Genomic DNA, 25,351 nt, shown 5'->3' on the forward strand with positions numbered 1-25,351 from the left:
ACCGAGAGCTTGTTTGGATGAACTAAAATTAACTATTGATTTTAGCTAAAAAACAGTCTAGAAATGTTTGAATCATAGTTAATAGTTCTATAGATAGATAGTCTCTCTTCAACGTGTTCGGCTGGTTTGAATCAGCCCACCACCAGCCAGCCAGCAGCAGCTGAAGCATCCATTTAAAAGCACTCAGTTCAAATCAAATTTTGGTGCCAATCAACCACATCAATTCAAAAGGTGGCGCCAAGTAACATGCTCATTGAAATACAGGCTCCACAACAAGTATCCGCAATGACACATACCAGTTACTAACTACCATTTCTAATACCACTTCATTACAACTCAAGTGTGCTTCCATGGCCATTGAAATAACAGTTCATTACCACAGCCGTACATACCACAGTTGGCTCATAAACCAATTTCCAGGCATTACAACTACAACAATTTATTACAGCAGTACATACCACAGTTCTCCATAACACTACTAGTTGGGGATTAGTGGAGCATGTACAAAACTAGTAGCAGTTGCACAAACCATGTGAAACAACTACTGAAACATGCGCCTTCAAATCTGCGCGTCTACTCCACGTACAACATGTAGCTACATTGCCATACAATCCTACTATTTCCATTTCCTAACAACGGCAAGAGGGATGCCGCTGTCGTCGTCGCCCGTGTATGGCCGCGACGAGGAGGAGAGCGACTGCACGAGGGGAGAAACCTTAGTCGTGGGGGCAACGTTTGAGAGAGAGAGCGCTAGCGGCCGGCGCATGACTCCTTGTAGGTCAGCCGAACGGCTGCACATGGGCTGCAGAACAGCTGGGCTGATCAGCCCATTCAGCATCAGCCCAACCAGCCAAAAGCAGCCCAGCCGAACACGATCCTTGTCTCAAATAAGCTGCCGCACACTTCTCTCTTCTCTTTTCTCTCACCGGCCATTCACTCTTCCCTCTTGCACCCACCATCTCTATCACCTTGCACTATGACATGCATGCACCTCCACCACCACACCTCCCTTCTCTCTTTGCGCCACTCTCTCGCTGCTTCTCACAAGGCCAGGGCTGCTGTGGAGCCGATCTAGGCTGGGGTGATGGCGGACGAGGTCCTCTAGGCTAGGGCATGGCTAAGGTACTCTAGGTTGGAGCAGTGGGTGAAATCCCAACAAATACTCGATTGGATAACAAATACATGATGTGGGTGAAACTCCCGATGATGTTGCAGCTGTTCAAGCCAATTGCGACGAGCCGACCAACGGGATGTGCCTATCGGAGCTCGACCATTTGACACTGACGTCGTGCCAAGACATCACTCTTGTTGCCTTGTTGGTCACGACGTCATAGAGGACCCAATGCTGAAGGAGTTCGTAGCCTCGATTGCTGCCAGTTGGATGGTGAGAGGCCCTTCACTGGGTGCCTGCCGGCGGCCGCTCCCCCGACAGATGTGGCCCTGTCGAAGGTGTCATGTGTCTGCACCAACACTACGCCCTTCTAAGAAGACAGCTGATGTCAACCCAGCACGTTGAATCGGTGGTTCTAGCCCCCCTAGTGGTCAACAGTCTCGTCTCCGATGTCGCCTCAGCAGGGCCAGGCACACGTCACATCACCACAGGTAGAGCAAACCGCCTCTCTCGGGTGCTGATGCATCCACATAGGACGAGGAGGGCTACCCGCCAAGCTTCGGTCCGGCCGAGATCACAAATAGTGTTAGCTAATATGCCCCTTCTATTCTAGTTATTAGGAATTATAATGGCAGTTTATAGTGAGGGTCTAAAAATATAATATGTCTCCCACAATATTATAAAAGTAAGGTTTGAGCAAATTGTTAAAAAATTGTGGAATACGAACGAACAAGTTGGACCGTGGAATATCGTGTTAAGACTACATGATTGTTTGAACTGGGACTATAAGAGGCTGCAATCCAAGATCTCTAGCTGAAATAAAAAGTTACTACTTTTTTGCCAAAAAAGAAAAGAAAAGAAATCATATACTAAGTACATGACATCTTTGTGCCTATACTCTTCTTTTTTCGAACGTAAACTTTGTGATTTCGGATACTCATCTCTTGGTGGTTGCACCATCCCTGTCCAACCTCGTGTCTGGGAAACAAATTAACAAAAGCGTTTGGTTTGTGTCGTGAAGGCATCCGGAATCATCCGATCCTAACTCCGACCCTAATCAAAGCGTTTGGTGTGCGTCTCGGAATGAAGTCATCCGTCACTAGGCCATTCTGTGTAGTCCAACGGAAAGGCAAATATCTCGGACGAGTTCGTTCCACTAGAAAGCACCGGACGACCTGATTCCTTTCCATGCTGCACCACTCCATTCCAGATCAATTGGATCTCCGGACCAAACACGCTGAGTGGGCTAAGCATTTCGTAGACATCAAAATGGCAACCTACAAAAGATTACGCATCTGCATCTCCTTTCCTTTACTCTGTCCAAGAATAAAGAGGAAGCGAGAAGGGAGACACTTCAGCATCTCGCTTTTTTTTTCTTTCTTTCTTTGTGTTGACGCCAATGGTACACCGAACCTTTGCGACAGCGTTCGTTCGATCGTGCAAATATTCAATTCCTATATAAACTAGCTAGTACCGAACCGATTCTCGCAAAAACAACCAAAAGAGTAATAGCAAATCGATTATGATATGGGAAAGCTAAAAAGGTTGCGTTAGGAACATGGTTAGTTTTCCGTTTTCTTCTGTTGGCACCGTGGCCTAGCCAGTCGTACAAGGGACGGCCATGGCCCAGCCCGTCCTGATAAGTAGTGTACGCGCGCGTACGTTAACGTCGCAATTAAACTCACGGACTCATGGTGTCCGGTGCCGGCCGTAAACTCATTCATGGCCATGATGACGGATGACCCTAATAGCTTATTCGCACAGTAATCATGGTGTCCTTGCCACGCTACGGTCGTCCTCAAGCAGTAGACACTGGGCATCGTCAGCAGTTGGTTACGTAGTCCAGGATCTGATGTTACGTAGCAGATGTTGTAGCTAGAATAGGCTTTGTAGTGCTACCGGTTACTACAGGCTATCAGTGCCATCATTCCTAATCTATCATGGTTCATCACAATCCGATCAGTAGTACTACTACACGGCAATGCCTTTGCTTACGTACGTCTTGACATGTATAACTCACTTTTTTGTTTCTCTTTTTCATTTTTTTTTCATGAAGGACTAATCCATGAGCTCAAATTGACTTGTGGGCGCGTCTCTGCACTGTACGAGAATCACCTTATGACACCCTTTGCGGCTTGCTGCGACAGTCTGTCCGAGCTGGACCGTATTGGTTGAAACTGACTGAAAATACTGTTCTAGCTGAATTGTTACGAGAGAAAAATAATGTTCCAACTAAATAAATCGTACAAGCTGAATACGGGTAAGCCGAACAGTTACGGTACACCCTGCAGATGCTGCGTATCAGCACTGCATGTGGGCCCTCGCAGTCACCAGGTCGGATACTGCCCGTGTGAATCAACTGATTCGCCTGTCTCTTCCCAGAACTGCAGGCTGTCATCCCTGGCTCCCTGTTCACTCCAGTCAGCTCACACAGCTCAACGTCCTGTTGAACTTTGAATTTGAAGAGCACACACAGTTCTTGCATCTTCACCTACAGTGCCTGCTGGAGTGCTGGACGGCTGCTGGCGCCCCATGATGCTTGATCTGCAGCCTGTGCTCAAGAACAGTATCAAGACTAGTACTCATGACAAACACGCACGCACACTCGCACAGTGTCGTTCCTGCACTTCTGCTAGTTGCTGCTACTGCGTTTTTCTCGAGCTGTCTTGCTCTGTAGCGTCATCAGTCGATCAGTGTGTGTGGAACCGGTGAGTGGTCACTGTTGAGGTGAGCAGACAGCAGTTGCCACTAAGAGGAACGGTCCCTCTCTATCTAACCATTTAATCAATTCCTCTGAAAAAGAAGATCATAATCATAATAACCTATACAGAAAGTAGGAGCACAAGGCTTTGGTGCAGCAATTGAATAAACCAGCTGTGCCCTGTGAATGGCAGGCAATAGCAACCATTGTTATGTTCGCTTGGCTAATAAGTCATGACTGATAGTACTGATGACTGATTTATTGTGAGAGAAAAATATTATTTGTTGGCTGAAAAAGTACAGCTTATAAGCCAAGCGAACACGACGCATCTATGGGAGCTCATCATTGGCGCGTGTTTAAATTTTTGTCGCTGGACAGCTCGAGACGGTTAGTTCTGGTACTCCACATGTAGAAAAAGCTGAAGAACAGTAACTGTGAATTGTCGTTAGATTATTATAATGGAACGGCTAACAAGTAACAACGTTCACAGTCGTCAGTGCCATACCTAATTGGTAGAGCTCACTTGCGCTGAATCCCTTGACCCTTGTGATGACTGATGAAGGCATGAGCTGGGTCTCGCTTTGCCGAGAAACTAGAAACAAGTGCTACTAGCTCTGTGTACGTGCAACAGATTTGACTAGCTCGAACCAAAAGTTCAGATCGTGTAACCGCTGTCCGTAAAACAATGGCCCTGTTCGCAGGTCGGTGTTGGTGCTGGTTTTCTGTGAGAGAAAAATACTGTTGGCTAGTTGAATAAGCCTGGCTGAAACCAACAAGCGAACAGGGTGAATAACTGTTGTTGCCAAAGTATAGTGCACATCAGTAATTAGCACGCTGCCGGCTCTGTATTAGATATTGATAGTCTCTCCGAAATATTATAACTTTATCTTTTGAGATGTTTACATCATAATATGGACAGCATTAAAATTGTATATTTATATAGTACTCCGAGACAAATATGCCCGTACGATGTGCCAACTCTAAATATTCATGAAAGTGTTTTCAAAGGCAAAGCTACCGATGTACCTACCGTAGAAAACACTCGTGCTATCTCCTAATTGAAGGGAATAAGGAAAAGAAGCTGGACCCCAAGTGGCCAAGCATTCGTCATTGGCACCAAGGGACGTTGATCCATCACCTCACAACTTACCTTTGCCATTATTATTAGGCTCTCCTTTTATTGCACTATACTAAGATTAGCCCAACTGATTTTTCATTTAGCACTAAAGTATTGTACCACATCTTTTTGCCTTGGGGTTGAACCGCTCCAGTACCCAAAGTATTTTTTTAAGGCCATGTTCGTTTGTCTTATATTCCTTCTTTTCAGCTTGTTTTTTCAGCCAGAACAGTATTTTTCTCTCACAACAAATCAGCCGGAACAGTGTTTCGGCTTGTTTTTTCAGCGAAGCGAACGAGGCCTAAATAAGGTCCGGCACCCAAACTTTGAGATTTGGTCTACAAGTTCAGGCCATTTGTTTGGATGCTAATCTAAGGCCAGTCTTTGTGTGGGTTTTATAAGAGTTTTATAGGTATTAAATACAATGACATGACATAGTACAAGTGGAGAGAGATGATAAAGTTTCATGAAAAAAAATATGTACACTGTTTGCAACATATGAGAGTCTTGGAATCTGAGACATAAAACTCTCTCTGAGACTGTTCTAATGATTATCCAACTAAAAAATAGATCAAACTCATCCAAACATATGGCTAACCAGTGGGCTACTTGTTAGATAAGACTTCATATATTTGTAAGGCTATTAGCCGGTGAAAAAGAGCCAATGGATCGAAAAAAGAGCAAAATGCCCAACCCACCTACCCCCACACGCGTATACAAAGAGTAAAAGAGACATTTACCACAAATCATACTTCCACCATTCCAAATTACCACCATTCCAAATTATAGGACATTTCGGCGACTTTTGTATTGCCAAAATGCCTTATAATTTGGAATAAAAAGAGTGCTATATATATTAGCTCATATATTCAAAGAGGTCTGTGTAACTTTAGACCGAGTTAACTTTAGCCTTCAGCCAGCTAGCAATTAGGATCTCTTTGAAATGCAGGATTATAGAAATATAGAAATAAGAAAAATGTAGGAATAGAATACCCTAATATCTTCAATTATATGAATTGGAAAACACAAAAGTTCCTAATGTTTGGATGAAGCACAGAAAAATATAAAAATTTGATGAGAGAGCGTGACACCAAGGCTTTTCATGAGATTTGACCTCTTGATAAATTTTCTCCGAAATTTCTATAAAACAAGCTATTTCATACAAATTTCATAAGATTTGTAGAACCTAATCCTCGTATGAAAATTTCCAAGATGTCATTCAAACGGGCCTCCTCCTTAATTTCAGGATCACGAACTAGCCGTTCGCACGAGGTAAAAACAGCTGAAGCAGCCCTTACCGCAAAACTCTAATTTAATAAAGAGAAACAACAAAGAGGATCCAAACAACATAACGAACCCGACTCGTAGCCTAACCCTAGAAGCTCCTGGCTCCTCCACAGCCGCCGCTGCCACCGCCCGGACCCCTCTCGCCCTCCTCTCCCCTCTCTGCCTCCCCTTCCCCTACTCGCCCATGCACGGGAGCACGCCCGGATGTACGCGTGGCAGGGACATCACCGCCGCCTGCGTCTACCGCCGGTGGGCCTCCTCCATCGCCGGGGGACGATACCGCAGTCGTGCCCCCCTACAGCCGCTCGTGGGGGCTAGATCTGACGCCCCATGGCCGTCTGCCCCTCCTCACGCAGAAGCCACATCCACGTTGAGCTGCATCGTCAGCGCCCGCGCCCCTCAGTCATCGGGGCTGGCTGATGCCGCCGCAGCCTCCCTGCAGCCGGGCGGGGCTGGATCCGGGGCCCCACGGTCACCTGCACCTTCGTGTGCGGAGGCCAGCACAGGAGAGCGTGCGGCTCGATCGTCGCCGCGGCCTGCAACGGGCCTCTCCACCGGTGTCGCCCAACAGGATGCCGTTGCCACCGCGACCACCTCCTCCTCCGGTGCCCCACCTCCGCCACCGGGGGAAGCCGCGGACAGCCTGGCAGCTGGGTCCACGCTGTTTGGGCCCAAGTCCGGGACTTTTGGGCCGGTCGCGGCGAAGGTGGACATCCCCAGCTCCTCCGACCCCTCACCAGTGGCAGCCCCATTCTACCTAGGTTGCACCTCGGGAGGACGCATGAAGCACCGTCAGTGGGCGGACGCTGACGACGACGGCGAGGACTTCGACGACGACCTCCCAAAAACCTATCTAGATGTTGTTCGTCGCCTGGCCAAGCCGATAGCTGCATCCACGCCGCTCGTCCAAACTCGTTCAGCCGTGGTTCTGAGCCATGGCGGAGCGGACGTGGGGCGGTAGGGGCCTAGGCGAAGGCGGAGGAAGCGCAGCGGGCCGCTCCCCCAGCAGATGTGCGGCTTGTCCGCTTGACCGGTGGATGGCCGTATCCCTGTTCGCCAACGCCTCGAACGCCGCAGTCGGGTCTCCGCCCCTGACGTCGATGGGTGGTGGGAGATCCTCGAACGACAGGAGACGCGACCGGCCTCGGCCTCGGCTGAGAAGCAGCTTCCGTCGATCCAGAAGATCCCCACGGAGCTTCATGATAGATATTTGCCTTTTCTACTCACATCGAGTAGCGACTTGTCGATTGCCACGACGTTGTCTACGCTGCCACGAGTTCCGCCACCTCGCCAGGGAATGCAAGCAGCTCAGGCATGAGGCGACGTCGACGACAAAGGATGTTGACCGGACACGCCACTCCACCCATGGCGGGAACCCACTGGCCTCCTAGCTCACACCACACGGCGGCTCGACGGGGCTGTGCAGGGTGCCGCGAGGGGCGTCGGTGGAACCCGCCGTCGATGATGGCGGCGTTGGAGTCAGCCGGCAGGGGACATCAGTTTGGGCGCACCTACCGGCTGCGTCGCTGTCGCACTATGCTTTCACAAGCCAGATCCACGGGTGTTGGAGCAATGCGTGAGTTCAGAGACTCCCGCGTGGGTCAACCCTATGCTGGAGGAGCTCACCGCCTCGATCGTCATAAGCCTAGCAGGAGCACCGGTGCCTAGGAGCCCGCCAGCGTCGGCAGCGGCCTCTCAGGATGCAGACGCATCCCGAGTGGACACTCCGGCGAAGGCTGAGTAGTGGACGTCAGTCTCGTCTCCGATGTCGCTAGTGCTGGAGACGCCACAATTCATGCCGCCAGTCGAGACGCGCCCTGACCCAGCGTTGGTCAGGGCAACCACCCTGGGCGATGCGACAGTGGTGTCTACCACGGATGATGTCAACCGCGCTGACCTCTACCGACAGACGCCTCAAGCGCTTCACCGAGCGAATCACAAAGACGAGGCAGCCACCACTTCTGGAGCTGCCCGATGTCACGGCCCACGGTGGACGTACGCCGCCCGCACTCCCCCAAAAGGAGCAGCAGATAGCGTCGTAGAGCATATCACATATCTCGGCGTTTAAATGAGATGAGCACCTTGTCCTGAAGTGCCTGGAACTAACCAGCGGGATGGCGTCTCCTTCGACCTCGGCCCTGAAGGCGTACGATGACATCTACGGCGGGGACCCTGGTAATATGCAGGCGCTACGTGAGTTGTTCCCACCAGACGACGACGTGGGTCCATGCAAACAGTGCCGCCGCCGCTCGGCAGCCCGGGCATAGCCTCCTAGCCGACGCTGTAATTCGGGTTGATCAGTGTCTAATGTAATAACATAGCTCTCACTACAGAATGCAGATCCAGTGACTTGTCTTTAGCAAGTCACATTGTAACTTTCGCTGCCAAATTCACCGTTCATCCAAGATCGAAGGGCTACAGCCACTTTTAGCCTGGGTTCTGGCTTCTCTCCCACAAAGACAGAGTGGGAGCTCGCGGCTAGCGTGAGTGGCCGGTGCGACAGGCACGCGGCCGACGTGGTGAGCGCGCAACCAGGGTGGAGCAAGTGCGCGTGGTCGGCGCAGAGAGCGACACGGTGAGCATGCGGTGGCCGCAGAGGGCGGCGAGGCGAGCTCGCGACCAGCATGTAGACCAAAGCTGCGAGAATCAGTGTGGGCCTGGAGCGCGGCGAGCGTTTGCGGCCATCGCGGAGGGTGGGCGGCTGTTACGGAGGGTGGAGCGATGAGCGCGCGACCCGCGTTCCGAGCGGGCACGCCTGGTGCGGAGGGTGGCGCGGCCAGCATGGGCTCTGAGTTTTCACCATGCGGGAGCGTTCCAGACAGAGCATGCGAGAACGGGCCATGGAGCTACTCTTCTCCTCCATGACGCCGGTCGCCGGGGCACGCAAAGAACAGGCATGCTGCTACGTGGGACAATGACGGCGACCCGGAGCTAGAGTGGCACTCGCACAGGGCCACCAAGCTCATGCTGCTGGCCAAGACGACAGACGAAGCCGACGCCTGTCGGATGTTTGACGAAACAATGATCAAAGACCACGAACGCGATGGGCCTGGCCGCCTCCACGGACGAAGTCCCACGTGGTCGTGGTGGCGGCGGAGGCGCCTCAGCCCGCAGCTCTACATCTACTTCGGTGAATTCTACTCCGGCGGAGGCGACATGGACCCTAGACCCTGCGCTGGATTCTAGAATGTGAATGCATGGAATGTGCGGGGTGTCCACTGGAACGTGCGAGGAGCAGAGGCATTAGCCGATGCCGAATGCGAACTGGAGCGCGAGCATGCGGACGCAGACTGGCCGATGGAGTGGGGCAGCGCGTCTCCTTCTCCCGCAGCTGCCTGGACAGTGGCGCTGCCCCATGCCTCGACGACCCCCCATTGGAGAGCAGGAGGAGCTGGCAGCGTCGCCTCCGGCCGCGTCGAGGCCGCCTCCACTGCGCTGCTCCCTTCGTCTCGTGGGCGACCTACGCGGCGCCGCAGCGGCCGTAGCCGACCTGGGCTGCTTGGCCTACGCCGACCTACGACCGGGGCTACTCTGCTCCTCCTCGTCTCCAAAGCTGCAACGCGTCGCACCCTCGGCGCTCCTTTGCGTCGCGCTGCACGCGGCCCCCGATGCTACCACACACCTTCCGCATCCACACCTCCGCGCTCCATCATGCCTGTCGGCCCTTCGTCGCCGTGGACCTCCTCTTCCGCATGTCGACGCTCCTCCTCGTGTTCCTGGACAATATGCGCGATGCGCCTGTGGAACGTCCCCCCGGGCTCTCGGGCCAGCCTGACCACCGCATCGTCGTGGGCGTGCTCCTCCCTCTCCTGAGTCTCGTCCAGGGCGGCGCGGCGCTCAGGACATTGATGCTCACAGCACACGGTAGAACGGCGCGCGCAAAGGAGAGCTGCTCCCGCGCTGTCTCTGTCCCTACGGGAGAGAAGCCAATCACTGGATGAAAACATCTCCAACCTCACGATCTTGCTTGGACGGTAGATGTGGCAAGGAAAGTTACGGTCTATGTCCCTCGTACACTAGATGGTCCGAGCCTCCTTATATATCTCTTCTCATAGTTAAGGACGTCGTTAAAGCGTGTTGTATTAAACTTTTCCTCTATCTTAATACACATACGCGCAAACCTTTTGTATAATCGAGAAAAAAAAATAACGTTGAAAAAAAACAAAATATGCTTGGCTCAACATAGCGAGCAAGACAAAGAAGACGACTCGGCAGCCACACGGGGCAACGTGATGGGGACATCTCATCAGTTTAAAGAGCACGCCAAAATTATTCAGGTTGAGATTCTAGGTTACATGTTCGTTGGCAATTGGATCATTATAAGAATAAATAAATGAATTTGTGCCGAATTCGATCACACACCAGCAACCACTGTTTATGGAAGAAAAAAATTGCTCTCCATTTCAACCCGAATCACTACTAGTGACCTCTCTTAATTTTAAACGTGTTCGGCTGATCTGATCTTTGATTGTTTTACTTTCAGCTTATTCTCTCCCATAGCACAGTTGAATCAAACCAAATAAGAGATGATCTCTCGCGCGTCGCTGTCAAGCAGTACTAGTGACCTCTCATCATTAACCCGCGGTGGCTCATGGCGGACGGAAGGCGCATATATAAGCGCCGCCTCCTCCTTACCCATATCCGGATTTAAATAACCAACCAACAGCACACACCAGACCAAAAACGAGACGCCAGATCAAAGGCTACACCAAATCCTCCCCCAGCACAGCAGCGGAGGCCGCGGCACCACACCTTGAGCGCGGAGCGCAGCCGCGGAGGCCGGAGACGTCGGCGACGCGCGCACGGTCCCACCGCGTCGCCGTGGAGCGGCGGCCGGAGCGCCCCGCCTGTGGCCAATGTCGGTGGAGAGAGGCCCGCCAGCGGTAAGGTCCCTGTCCCGAGCGGAGCGGTGGCGATTGGTGGGAACTGTGCGCGGTACAGTTGATAAACTTCTAGCTTTCCTGTGAGGGATGGGTGCGCTTTTCCCGTGCGTGCGTAGTACGGTTGCTCAACTTCTTCATCCATGGGTTTTCGTGGCGTAATGTTTTCCTTCGATTGCCTTATGTGATTGAGTTAGTAGGTGGTTCTAGGATTATGATTGGATTGGATGGAACAGGGGCTCGGTTTTGTTCAAATTTGAACTGCGGAGCCTGCACTGAAGCTGCTTGATTCACGCCTGTTCCGACGGTTTCTGCAGAAATCGCCGAGGTTACGGGGCTGATTGGAGTTGTGGCGCGTACGGGACATGCCAGATGTTCTGATGTTAGAGGTTGAAGTTTTGCAAGCGCGTGTTGCTGCTCTGGAGATTTAGCAGCTGTGTTGAGTGGTTGGGAGCCATGGAGTCACGGATGGATCAGTACGAGGTCATGGAGCAGATTGGTCGCGGCGCCTTTGGTGCTGCCATCCTCGTCAACCACAAGACAGAGAAAAAGAAGTATGATGCCTTGGTTCAGTTTAGTTACCGAGTCTGTTTCCCCGTGAATTTGCCTAGTTGACAGCTGTTTGCTTTGCTACTGCAGGTATGTGTTGAAGAAAATACGTCTTGCAAGGCAGACAGAGCGATGTCGCAAGTCTGCTCACCAAGAGGTCAGCAGAACAGAAATTTCCATGCACTTTTTCGTTCGTTTGTTGTCAGTTTGAACTGTCTTCAGTGAACTGATAGAGGTAATGGAAATTGCAGATGGCTCTTATTGCTCGATTGCAACATCCTTATATCGTTGAGTTCAAGGAGGCATGGGTTGAGAAGGTTGGTTCTTCAGGAACATGCTCCTGTATTTGCGTTTTATTGGGTTCCATCCTCTGTTACCTCAACACATGAGTTTTGATAGGGCTGCTATGTTTGCATTGTGACGGGATACTGTGAAGGTGGCGATATGTGAGTGCCATGTGCTTGTTTGAACTAGCTATTCTACTGCTTTTGTGATGACTCTTTTTGTCTAATTATGTTCCTCTTTGGCAGGGCTGAATTGATGAAAAAAGCGAATGGGACATACTTCCTAGAGGAGGTTGCTATAATTTTTCAGTTCCTTCTTTGCACGTATCAAGAAAACAATTTGGAAATATGTGCTAACTGTTTCTTAGTGACCTACAGAAACTACTGAAATGGTTTGCGCAATTGGCATTAGCTGTTGACTACTTGCATTCAAACTTTGTTTTGCATCGAGATCTCAAGGTAAGTGACAAAGAATAGAGATGCTGTCAGTTTAAGAAGCAGGATTCAGTGTTGACCCCTTTTCTTTTCTTTTTTGGCAGTGCTCAAACATATTTCTTACCAAAGAACAGGATATTCGTCTTGGTTAGTTTCCCATGCTATTTCAAATATAATAACTCTACATGTTTTGCAATGCTTCATTTTTGTGGTTTTAATATCTCATTTCACTTGTAGGAGATTTTGGCCTGGCCAAGACTTTAAAGGCAGATGATTTAGCCTCTTCGGTAATCTTTTTCTCTTATTTCCTTTGTTTCTTGTTTCAACACTTGTCCTTCATTTCTGTTTGTTTCTATTCTAAAGTCCTAATGAAAACTTGAACCACATGTTTGACTAATCCTTGTCTGTTTTTCTGCTTTCATTATGTTAGCTGCCTTGTCTGTTCTCAGAATCTTATTTTCTATAATGATGCTTCTTAGGTTGTGGGAACACCAAATTACATGTGCCCAGAGTTGCTTGCAGACATTCCTTACGGATTCAAGTCAGATATATGGTCTCTTGGTAATAATTTCTTACATATGAAGAGATGTTTAAATATATTAATATTAGATGCCTGTTTTAACTGTTGTCTTTGCAGGATGTTGTATGTATGAGATGGCTGCTCATCGACCTGCTTTCAAGGCTTTTGTGGGTTCTTATTTGGCTTATACTCCTCGCATCAGTATCATTATTTAACACTAGTTTCTATACAGAGATGATTTGAATATTTGTCTGCTAGTGGATGCTGTCAATTTGTGTTCAGGTCCCATCTTTGAACCACATCCTTCTTTCCATATATACATGGGTGCGAGTGTAACAAACCACTAATCAAACCATGGATTCGGCATGTAATCGGACCGTTTTCTACCAATTAATGAAATAATACGCAGCTCTCACGCATGTTTGAGAAAAAAAAATCACATCCTTTTTATAACTTATTAACGTGTAGGCCAATCAACTAGGAAAATGAGCATGTGTGTCATACACAGATTTATAGAAAAGATGACATGCCAATTGATGCAGGAAGTCCCTAAACTGCCTACTGGAAGGATCAGAGTGATTAGAGTCCATCGAAATTAAGGTATTAGCTAAGCATGCTGCTATCGAAAATGAAAGATAAGCTAGAACTATATGGTTTTCAGGATTCAGACCCAAGCCTCAGTAGGGAAGAGTGAGACTGAGCATCTTCCATTGAGGGGTTCTGGCATTAGCATCTATGCCGCTTTCAGTTCTTCTATCACTTTCATTTTATCAGTCGCCAAAAAAGACCATTGACCTCTTCAGCCTGTGGCTCTGGCTTTTGCTTGGCGTTTGTCACCCTCAGACCTTCTCTCTCTACCTACTTGGTTCCCCTCTTTATGTATTTGCGAATGCACATGACATGGGCATGCTATGTGAAGCATTATATAAGACAAGGATAAGTTTATCTTTCAGGTTCATACCATATTGGATCAAAGTTCTTCATGATCCATCCAGGAATTCATTCCTGACTTCTGTGAATGATTGAAAGTTTATGTCTCATGGCTTCCAAAATGTATGCAAGAGGTCAGGGTTTGAGTGCGTTGCATTTAAACCAATACATGTTAGAGCATGAAATTAGATGGAAGTTTTGAATAAAAAATTGCATATACCAGTTTTTTTCGACTGCACTTTAATGCTGTTGTGCCTCAGTTTCATCTCATCTCTCCGCCTTTTCGTATTTTACTATGTGGTGTTATTAATTTCAAAACTATAGAAGTTGAGGTAAGCTTAAGATTACTCCATGTTTCTTTCAGGATATGGTTGGACTGATAAGTAAGATAAATCGCTCCTCCATTGGCCCTTTGCCTACTTGCTATTCTTCATCTATGTAAGTACACCTGAACTGTACATTTGGCAATGAAATTGGACATATATAAAAGTTTTCCATCCATCTTTCTTGTTTGGACATGAATTCAAGGTCATAGCAGTTTCTCTAATGTTTGGAAACATTATCCAGTGTATGGCTAGCTAATAATCCCATTTTACTGTTGAATGCAGGAAAGCACATATCAAAAGCATGTTGAGGAAGAGTCCTGAACATCGGCCTACTGTAAGCTACAATGCAATAGATACCTCCCCTGCAGCTGCAATACTTGTTTGCCACGCACATTTATAAGATTCTTAGAGTATTTGTTACATTTTTGTTAACAGGCATCCGAGATTATAAAAAATCCATACCTGCAACCTTATGTAAATCAGTACCGTCCATTTGCTGATATATTACATCCTAGTCGATCACCAGTGAAACCTGTCACCAATTCACGGAGCAGTCAGAGAAGTATGTCTGGGAGTCAGTGTAGTAGCATTTCTGGAACTGGCAGTGATATGGATAGTATACAATCAAGTGAAATAAATGCGTCAGGACTAGCCTCAAGTTCCAACAACACCATTGAGACTGAGGGTGCTGAAACTACTGATCTTCAGAGCCATAAATACACTGCCTGTCCTGAACTCGAGAGACAAGATTCATCAAAATCCGTACAAGATAATCATCATCCCAGACATGAGAATAAGCAGCCAAAGATAATTAAGAAGATACTGACAACTCTAAGAGAGGAGAGCAAGTTTAGGGAAAGCAATTATCCTGTGAGAGCTAGCCGTGTAAAGCTAAATTCACCTAGCAATAGAGAACGCTCATCTGACGACTCAAAGCAAAGTGATATTTCCTCCAGTTCAAGATCTAGTGAAGTTATGTCACATGAATCAGCAAATGCAAGCTGTGAACCTGTGAAACGAGGACACGCATCTCCTCCCTTGAAGCATTTGGTAAGGATAAATGGTTTTCTTGTGCTAAAAGCCTTAAATCCACTTCTCTGTGTTTGCTAATTCTTTTCTGGTTCCATCTTGCAGTCACCAATTATTGAGCATTCTCCAAAGGTTAAAATTAAAGTAGATGAGCTGCTACATCCACACCCTGCCAAGCAGGTTGGAGAAGCTGTTGATGCAGCTGCAGGGAAGGTTAAGAACAGAACACTGCCCATTTTTATTAGATGCACCAGTATTCCTGCTCGGAGGCAAGGAGTAGCAAGTCCAAGCCGTCAACACACTGGGGTAAAGCGAGTTCACAATAAGGTCATGGCAGAGCATCCAAGGAGTCCTTGTCGGCCTACCCATAGTCCAAGCAATGCTCTTGTGGAACTTCCAAGTGTTCCAATTGTTCCTCCAAGTCATCTGGAAGATCTTCAGAGAAAAACAGGCAATTCACGAGCAAAATCTGCTCCACCTAGGGCTTTAGCAACCAAGGAAGACAGCAGTGCTTGCTCCAGTTCTACGACTGGTTATGCTGAAAATACCAACCAGTCTGAACCGTCTGAACCTGACTCACCAACCTATTTGGTCCCATCCTGCAAATGTTTGATACCTGACACAATCATACAAAAGCATGACATAAAAAGTAAAGCAAGTTCAGAGGTCAACACAACCAATTGTGAGAACAAAATTACTAGTAACGGTGCTATTAGTCTAAGCGCAGCCATGGTGCAACCTTCTGATATTACTGAACAAGAGATTATTTGCAAGGATGGAATGCCCTCCAGTCAAGTGGGTCAGTGCAGTGACACAGTTACTGTACCAAGTGATGAAGACAAGTTCACAGTGCAGGAACTGCTTTCATCAGTACCAGATCTTTCTTCCTTTGTCCCAACAACAGCGATGAACACTGAACCAGGCAGAGGATCCACTCCCACTCAGTCATCAGAGAAACCATCAGGTCCTCATTTAAACCCTTCTCCAGTCGAGGACATTATACATGTCATAAGCCACTGCAGTTTCCGTGTCAATGGTGAGCAGGCAGTAAAAGAAACCGGATCAGAGAGCATTGATGTTGACAAGCGTCTTAACATGGTAAGAGAAGAGATAGGTGTAAGAAGTATCGAGCCAAATCTGATACCTTCTGGACCTATAGATTCTGCTACAGTGAATCCAAATTTAGCAGAAGCTAATACTACCTTTCAGAAACCAGCCAGTACAGATGCGATAAAATTGCCCACCATACCGGAAGGAAATTTTAGTACTCTGGAGACAAACAATGGGTTTAAGCAGGAAGCAGCTCCGGCTAAGGAAATACTAGATGTGACATCCTTCAGGCAGCGAGCTGAGGCTCTCGAAGGGCTCTTAGAGCTTTCTGCAGAGTTACTGGAACACATGAGGCTGGAGGAGCTTGCGATTGTTCTAAAGCCATTTGGGAAGGCCAAGGTGTCCCCTCGAGAAACAGCAATATGGTTGGCTAAAAGTTTCAAAGGCATGATGAATGACGAAGCAAGCCGCAGTTCAACGTGAGTACACATAGCCTTTGCGCCACCCTTTTTGTTTTGGTTGATTTCTGTTTGTGCTCTGAATATGCAATGATTGTCTTGTCCTTGGCTTCTTGGTATCGTGTGTCCCCTGTTTCCATTTCAATAGTTGTTCATTCTTTACAGCACATGTTGTAAATAGCCCAGATTTGTGAACAGAAAATAAGACATGCCAGAAATGGTGTTAAAATTTACACGATTGAAGTAATAGAAAGACTAATTTGATCAATTATTGTTTTGCCTGCGTTCTCTTCTGAAACTATCCAAATTCTACCAAGAAAATGTACAAAATTGTGTTTTTGCATTTGTTGTCAGTATAATTAATTTATCAACTACTCTTAGAACACCCCACATATAGGCATTTTGATAACAGTTTGTGGCTATTTAGTAAGCTGGTTTTAGCATCAGACGCACACAACTCTTTTTTGTTCAGGCAGAGTTGCATTTTTTCTGCAGTAATTATATTATTCCTTCATTTCCGACTACTGAAACCACAGAACCTACACCATACAAGCTTACAAGTCTTCCCTTGTTATAAGTGATGCTCACACGAGCTGTAGGCTGTAGCCTTACTACCTGGTTGCAGTTGGAGCTCCATTTCTTCCCAAGCAGCTTCGCAACTTTGCTATTTCAGCCGCCCGTGTGGCCCGCTGGCTTTGAACCTCTTGCTGTTGAATGGCTGCCTGCCGCCGCTGCTACTGGTAGTCTCCTACCAAGCCCAAATGCTCTGTATTAGTGCTGAGTAATGCCATTAGTCATCATGGACACATTGGCCAGGAGACTCGTATTCACTTTACTCTGGGTTCTTTCATGGTCAAACCTCATTGCCTGGCGCAGAACACCTTTGGAAGGGGAAAGTTCCATTTCACTGCAACTTTCCATTTTCTAGATTTTCCTTTTTCGGTCGTTGGCAATGGCAGAGGAACAACAGTGAGAACAACAGTCAGAAAACGGCTCGACGAGTGCACAGGAGCCAATATCAGAGTGCACACTGAGAACTGGAGCTTATCCATGCACAGTGAGAACTGGAGCTTAGCCGGCAATTGCACATTGTCGCATTACAGTGTCGTTTCCTAGTGCCAGTTTTCATGCTGTTGGGCGTTGTCGTTTCCGTTTCTTTTTCAGATTCTCATCCCCGTAGCCCTGGGCCCTGCCTACCTGGCTTCTTGTGAAGGCCGCTCTCAAGTTGTATTTCTAGTGCAATGCGTGCCCTGACCAATACGTTCTCTAAAAAAAAAAGCCAGAGAGCAACGGCCAACTGCCCAAATTTTAGTATTCCTGACAGGCAATCGGCATCAACGGATGGCTTCTATGGGAGATCCGAAGAGCGTCTGGAACGTATCGTCCATCTTGTCTTCAGATGCCACCACAATTTCACGCAAATCATCAGCCTAGTAGAACGCCGGCCTCTATATCATCACTCGGTTCCCTGGTCTCATCTCATTATCACGACGTCTGCAGCTATGAACCATCAACGGGAGGGAGTTGTCTATGGCTACAGCGAGGCCATCTACGTGACCAGCGCCGGTCCTCCTCCGTACCCGCCTCCACCGCCGCCACCACGCCGCATGAGCCCGTTCCGCATCCTTGTAAGAGCCTTCATCGGCGCGTGCATCTTCATCGGCGTCCTCGCGCTGCTCATCTGGCTCATCTACCGGCCCCGGACGATCCAGGTCGCCGTCGCCACCGCGACGCTCGCCCGCTTCGACCTCGTCAACACCACGTCGATCACCCCGGTGCTGTCCTACAACCTCACCGCGGTGCTCTCCGTCTCGAACCCCAACAGGCGCGTGTCCATCTACTACGACCAGCTCCAGGCGGCGGGGCTCTACCAGGAGGAGCGCTTCGGCCTCGCCGCGCTGCCGGTGTCGTTCCAGGGCACGAGGCACGCCGACGCGGTGCCGGCCCTGCTCGTGGGCAACACGTCCATGGAGTTCGGGGACTCCGGCGTTGCCGCGTTCAACGATTACAGGCGCGCTGGGGTGTTCCCCGTCGACCTTTGGGTGGACGGGGTCGTGCGGTACAAGTTCGGCGAGCTGATGACCACCACGGCGAGCACGCTGACGGTCAAGTGCCATCTGGCGCTGAAGCTCATGGTGGCGTCGGGTTGGGTCGAATGTACTGTGATCGACTCCTGATGATCCAGGTCTCAAGGAAGAAGCCAAGAAGGGCGAGGTCGCCGATCGGGCCTATGGGTCGGCCCAAAGGACCCAAACCCTCTCCTTTCGGAATCTTACCATATGAATCCTGCTACCAAAAGAGGGCCAGGCAGCGTGGCCACTTCGCTTGTTTTTCCCGGCCATCGGATTGGCCGCGCGGACGGCTCATATCGTGCGAGCCCCGGTCATTTTGCAAAACAAACCTCGAACTTTAGTCGAATCAACCCGCAGTCCAGGCCTCCTCTCAGTTTTTTTTCAAAAAAGCCCTCGAACTTTACAGAAATCAACCCTCAATACATGCCTTTACCGGAGCCATCACGAAGCTTCGTGGGCGACGCTCGTCCCCTCTCCCCTCCGCCTCCTCCGCCGGACTGCCGCCCCCACCCCTGCTCTCCACTCCACCCTTCGCTTGCAGGGTCACTAGAGCGGGCTTGAATCGCGGTCGCCGATGAGCTGGCGCGACGCATTGGCACGACGGTGAGCTGGCCCCTCGCGACAGGCGGCGAGGCGGGGATCTGGCGGTGGCTCCCAGCCCGTGGGTGCGGCTGTCCGCGGGTCGCCGGCAAGCGGCGGCGCGCAAGCCACTGGCGCGGGTCCCTGCCACCGACAAGCTAGCGAGGCAGCGGGCTCCAGACACCGCGGGGGCTCCCGGCGCGGCAGCGGGCTCCAGGTGCGGTGAGACCGGGCTCGCGACGACAGAGCCACGTGCATCCGGGGCCGGCCGCACACGCGCCGTGGAACCGGCCTCATACTGCGTCGAGGAGCCGGCCGCGCCCGCGCTGGGTAGCAGCTGCGTAGGTGCCACCTCGCCACGACACTGGTAGTCGAGGCCGCCTCGCCCGGCTGACATGGCTGGGGGCCTAGTCGCTGGGCCGGTGCCACTGGCACCTCGCCCCACTGCGCCCGCCATGGCTGCCTCTTGCACTGCCCCAGCGTCGTGCAAGCCTGCAACTGCCACCTCCTGCTTCATGTGATATTACGGCTGCAATTCTTACAGTTCAGGGTAAAAATTCTTTTCCTCTCTAATGTTCTGAGGATCATACAACATGCTATATATCCATTACTAAGAACCTTGCTATTCCCTTTCCTTTGTGTGCTGTAATCTAATATAGTCAGAATCTTCCTAGCCCTTCTGCTTCTCAATTTGATTAGCAAATGCAAATAGAATTAGGAAACAAGATGAGATACGCTAGCTAATTTTCATTCGTTATACAAGTATATAGACTTTCTTGCTGCTGAATTTATCATGTTTTTTTGCAGGCTAGAAATTGTACAGTCAAATTGTTTTCAAATTACAAATTCAAAGAGCTATACAAGTATAGACAATCAAATTGTTTTCATGTACTATTAAACAAACTAATAGTTTACTACATTTTAACATGCTATTACGTCTCCGATTACTATATTTCATCCTTCAAAAAATACCCACACTTCTACATGTTGATTAGTTATACGTTTGTTTCCAGATAGCTTACGGGTCGTGACAGATTTTTTAGTCTAAAATAGTTCCATATCTCTTTAGGTGCGAGCTACTATTGAAGTCAAGGCATCAGACATCATTCACTTCACCTCTCATGGACGACCTACAAGATAAGAAATATATATGTCCATGTCTGTTTTTTCTGCTATTGAACTCAATACTGTTTAGTTCCAATGATGTTGGAATCAAAACTTACCATAGCTGTTTGTTGTAGCTATGTATGCATACCTATTTGGTAAGCTTACAATGGCTCCAATTTACATAATGACTATAATTTTTCATTGAGCTATGACATTTGGGAATATGCAGTGATGATTACCATCCATCTGTCTATTTTCTTTTCTGAACTAAGGTATATGGGAATATGCAATGATGATTATCACTCTTTTATGATCTTTCTATTGTACTTTTTTTTGAATTGAGGCATTTGGCACATGCAGTGATGAGAACCATTAGATGTATATGGTCCCTTCTTCTATTCTGAATGAACTGAGGCCATTTGGCATATGCAATAATAACCATTGCAGTCCTGTTGTTACTTTTATATGTAAGTTTTATTTAAAATAGCTATTAATTACGTTCGATATTAACAACATCACAATGGTTAACGTTGTAAACAACATACTCATACACATGTTCATTCAATTTCTTTTTTTTGGTACCTATTTTAGCTCAGAATTATAAACGGTTGCTGCCTCGATTCAGTTTAAAGGAAGGAGCGAAGTGCTTATTCAGAAATAGACATTATCCTTACCATCAGCTAGGTGAAAATCGAAATGTTCTTTGATTTTGATGCTACTTCATTAGGGTAGCATAGCTTCAGTGCTTCACAAAATTCATCTCTCATGGTGATCGGTGTTCCTGTAGCCAATTTTATTTTTGCAAGATTGAAAAATGCATATTTCAGCAAAGCATCCAATTCAAAATAGAAAATATCAATTTAGGTTGTGCCATGACCTCAGCAGATCACTTATTAGCGATTATCGATTCTATTTCACTACATAATCTGAAAAGGGACAAAACCAAATGAATAAGTACTCCAAAATTAAACATCAAGCAATTTGGCTCCCGAACGATCAAGCAGGAACTGTTGGTCTCTTTGCAGCACGATCGGCAATCCACCCTTTCAGTTGGCATTTGACTCTCGAACGGTGACCTATCAATCGGAGATAAGGCCACTACCAATAAGTCGTATGTTATATTTTCCATCTCGATACATGGCCACGGCCAATACTACTCGCAGGTTCTCTACTGGAACAGCCCTAGCTGGTGCGGCAACGCCGCGCCAATGGTTTTTTAGGTTTTATAGGCTGTGGGCCGGCTAGGAGTACATGTAGGAACTGGGCTGGGACAGCCGTTCCCGAGGCTGCTTTAGCCAGGTTTAGACTCAGAGGCCCAAACAGGAAAGAATGTATGGGCTCAGATAGGAATTGGAACGACTGTTTAGAGGGTGACCGCTGCGTTTGATAATGCAGACTGTTCAGCACCCCTTGATTTGTCCGCTGCACACAGCACGCTTACACGCGTCAAGTTCATATTATCAGTTCACCACGTGCCAGATCTCTTCCCCTCGAGCAGAGCTACGACGACAACAATACTTGTGGTCCCCTTCTGGTCAGCAATTGGGATGCAGCAGAGTCCAGGTAACTCAACCAGGAGCCTACAATGTATCTCCAATATCGGTGGCATCCCTGACGCCCACTCGCCCAGTGCAGTACATTCATCGCCCTATGCTCTATGCTCCTGGCAAATTTGGAAGCGGAGAAACGCCGCTATCTTCCGAGATGAAGCTCTGCCCATAAGACAATTACTGATATCTTGCAAAGCTGAAGCTATGCAATGGAGTGCCGATGCCAAGGACAAAGCTGTAGTTCAGGCGTGGAGCAGGTTGTTTGATCAAGCTATCAAGTTGCCCACGCAACCTACCAAACTTTCGGTCCGGAAGACGATCCATAGTCCACGGAGGAAGATGCTGAACGAGGAAGAAGAGAGAATCAGGCATCTCCTGCGCGTAAGGGTAGATAAGAGGTTAGGAGAGCAGACTAGAGAGGAAGCAGAGAACGCGAAGGAACCGGAACTCTTCTTGCTGAGCGAGGACGAAGAGAACTGTGCGAACACAGAATTCTGCGATGTGCGGCGTGTATGTAACTGCGATCTGCGCGTGTATGTTGCGGTCATGCGGGACAGGCTTTTCCTTAGAAAATCTCAAATCTACCACGGCGTACAGCGTACGGCGTACCGTGTACCAGTACCAGAGGGCGAATAGTCGTGTTCAGACTCCAGGCTCCAGGCGAACTCCCCCACGAAATTTCGGCTAAAACAGCCCAAAACACAGCCACTTATATAAGAACTACTTTGATTGATACGGTATAAGACCTTTCCGCGAAGTTGACATCTCTAGCTCCTTTCCGTAGTTCCTTAACCCGATTTTTCCACACACAAAACGTAAGAAACAGCTGCAAGTTTGCCGTGTAGGATAATAAAGAACAACGATCCGGTCCTACCATTCTACCAACGGAAAAACCAGACGCGTCTCGAACTCTGAATAACGAAACGCGGTTCCATTCCAAAGTCGAGTCTCTCATTTCTCCGCGTTCCTCATCTCGATCGCTGCATATAAATACTACTGCATATAGGTCGTGTATCCGTCACAAAGTACGTACTCGGTGGCAATCAATCACAATCTCAAGCAAATTCACCACGCACACACTTGTGTCTGCAACAGCGAACGAGCGAAATGGCGGCCTACGAGAAGCACCAGCCGGAGGCTCCGCTAAACGCGGCGTACTACGGCCAGCCGATCCCTCCGCCGCAGCCGGCGTACTACCCACCGCCGCCGCCGCCACCACCACGACCCGCCCCACGCCGTGGCGGCTGCGCGCGCTGCCTGCTCGGCTCCCTCGTGGCCCTTGTCGTCGCGCTCGGCGTGGCCGTCCTGGTGCTATGGCTCATCTTCCGCTCGGACAACCTCAAGGCCTACGCCGACTCCGCCGCGCTGTCCCGCTTCGACCTCGGCAACGGCAACGGCAACGGCGGCGGTGACCTCCTCCAGTACAACCTCACCGTGGTCATCCGCGTGCGGAACCCCAACCGCTTCGGGATCCGCTACGACTACGCCGAGTCGCAGGCGTTCTACGACGGCGACCGCTTCGGGTTCGCCCCGCTGCAGCCGTTCTACCTGGACAGCAAGAGCGACGCCAGGATCACGGCCACGTTCGGCGGCTCGACGGTGGTAGACGACGACGACGCGCGGCGCACGTACAGGAGGGAGAACGGGGAGGGGTTCTACTACGTCAAGGTGAAGGTGTACTCGGACCTTAGCTTCAGGGTTAGGGTCATCCGCCGGCATGATTTCAAGAGCAAGATCACCTGCGTGCTGCGGTTGCCCGTGCCCGCTGCCGGTGGCAACGTCAACACCACGGCGCTGACAACGCTGGGGACGAGGTGCGACGTCGACTTCTGATCCTTGCCGGTTGTCCAAAGGCCATCCTTTGACAGTTTGTATTATTTGGCCGGCCGGGGGGGATAACGCTAGCTGTCGACAATATCTATCTTTGATTTTGAACTGTAGTCTGTTAATGTCGTTTGATTCTCACGACCATTCTTTTCTTCTTTTCTATGTATATGAATGAATAAACCTGAATTTTGCGTTCGTTGATTCCATATCTTGGTGTCTTTACAGATTATTTATTCGACCTTGTATATACTCCATCTCCATGCTATGCCAAATGCAGGAAAACACACGTAGTCTTTCTTTCCAAAGGATGGTAACCGTAGATTTATTAGAAAAGAAAGGTAAATAACCTAGTTTATACACAGAAAAAAAACTATACAACTAGGTGAGCCAAAACGCTTCCTGACCAGACTATCCAACTTGCTTTAGAAAGTAGCATTAGCACAACTAGACAAGACAAACAAGCTGAAAATAGAAAAACCTACTACGGATACACTACAACATCATCTACCCACTACGGGCTTGTTTGCCAGACCTCCGAGAGCAGCTTACGGGTTGAATCCGGGAGAAATTCTGACAAATAGTTTTTTACTAAGAAATGATTCTTTGCTGATTCTATAAAATGATTCTCTCGGTGGTTCCTTTAGTTTTTTTTTTTTTTTTTTTTGCTTTGGGCCTGTTCGCTTGTCTGAATTCTTGAGGAATCTGGATGGTTTGGAGGAATTTGTGAGAGAAAAACATTGTTCCGGATGGAAAAATAAGCGGATCAAACCGGATTTAAGGGCACGCGAGATCGCCCTAGTTTCGCCTGGCTCCTAGGTGCTTTAGTTGCCTTTTACACTAGTTTAGTTGCTGTTTTCAAGGGCTGAAATAGGGTGACTGATCTTGTATTCTTGTACCTTTTTTTTTCTCTCTTTTTCGTCTAATATATATTGAACGGCAAAGCTCTTGCCGCACCTTTGAAAAAAAATGAAGTGATTCTATGAAATGAACTAAGGGGGTAGGAGCTGAAAAAAAGTAACTTCTCCTGATTTATTCCACGCACAGAATTACTATTCTTTCCGTTCCAAATTATAAGACGTTTTGTCTTTTCTAGATACATTGCTTTTAGTATGCACCTAGGCAAAATGTATATCTAAGTGCATAGAAAAAATTATGAATCTAGAAAAGCCAAAACGTCTTATAATTTGGAATGGAGGGAGTACATGATAGAGTTTATTATAGAAAATCAATTTCAATCAAAGAATCACCTTCCACAAAAAATCTAGAGTAAGAGGAACTCTGCCAAATAGGCCATATAAACACCCTCGGAGAGCAACACTGAGCACTACTAATAACCCAACATGTTAGATATAACAAGCAAAAATAAGCATTCAACTTGGTGAGCTTGCCACACTCTTGACAAGATACTTGAAGATAGACCCACGTAAAGAGGATGTCGAGGCCTTGTACAATTTGATCTAGGCACCTCCAGATCTGAGGTCTTGTATGATTTTATCCAGGCACCTGATATACCCCTTGGTACATTAGCATCTAGGTGCA

The 25,351-nt window shown here is 48.4% G+C and overlaps 3 protein-coding genes across 3 annotated transcripts; all 3 read left to right on the top strand.

The window, feature by feature from the left end:
- Nucleotides 1–10,842: 10,842 nt before the first annotated feature.
- LOC136450781 (serine/threonine-protein kinase Nek5-like) lies at nucleotides 10,843–17,425 on the top strand. The gene is made up of 15 exons (XM_066451397.1): nucleotides 10,843–11,099; nucleotides 11,414–11,650; nucleotides 11,736–11,802; nucleotides 11,897–11,962; nucleotides 12,045–12,091; nucleotides 12,176–12,221; nucleotides 12,308–12,388; nucleotides 12,469–12,511; nucleotides 12,602–12,651; nucleotides 12,844–12,925; nucleotides 13,002–13,051; nucleotides 14,179–14,252; nucleotides 14,423–14,474; nucleotides 14,576–15,190; nucleotides 15,275–17,425. The coding sequence occupies exons 2-15, from the start codon at nucleotides 11,553–11,555 to the stop codon at nucleotides 16,700–16,702; spliced, it is 2,799 nt and encodes a 932-aa protein (XP_066307494.1). The 5' UTR covers nucleotides 10,843–11,099; nucleotides 11,414–11,552; the 3' UTR covers nucleotides 16,703–17,425.
- Nucleotides 16,618–18,963, top strand: LOC136450782 (NDR1/HIN1-like protein 10). The gene is made up of 2 exons (XM_066451398.1): nucleotides 16,618–16,698; nucleotides 18,178–18,963. Exons 1-2 carry the CDS (start codon nucleotides 16,674–16,676, stop codon nucleotides 18,852–18,854), a joined length of 702 nt encoding a protein of 233 aa, XP_066307495.1. The 5' UTR covers nucleotides 16,618–16,673; the 3' UTR covers nucleotides 18,855–18,963.
- A 4,052-nt stretch (nucleotides 18,964–23,015) lies between these two features.
- LOC136453591 (NDR1/HIN1-like protein 10) lies at nucleotides 23,016–24,020 on the top strand. The gene has a single exon (XM_066454150.1). It carries the CDS (start codon nucleotides 23,093–23,095, stop codon nucleotides 23,816–23,818), a length of 726 nt encoding a protein of 241 aa, XP_066310247.1. The 5' UTR covers nucleotides 23,016–23,092; the 3' UTR covers nucleotides 23,819–24,020.
- The last annotated feature ends 1,331 nt before the right edge of the window (nucleotides 24,021–25,351 follow it).

The sequence above is a fragment of the Miscanthus floridulus genome, chromosome 5 (assembly GCF_019320115.1).
Source record: "Miscanthus floridulus cultivar M001 chromosome 5, ASM1932011v1, whole genome shotgun sequence".
In the NCBI taxonomy this organism is placed as follows: domain Eukaryota; kingdom Viridiplantae; phylum Streptophyta; class Magnoliopsida; order Poales; family Poaceae; genus Miscanthus; species Miscanthus floridulus.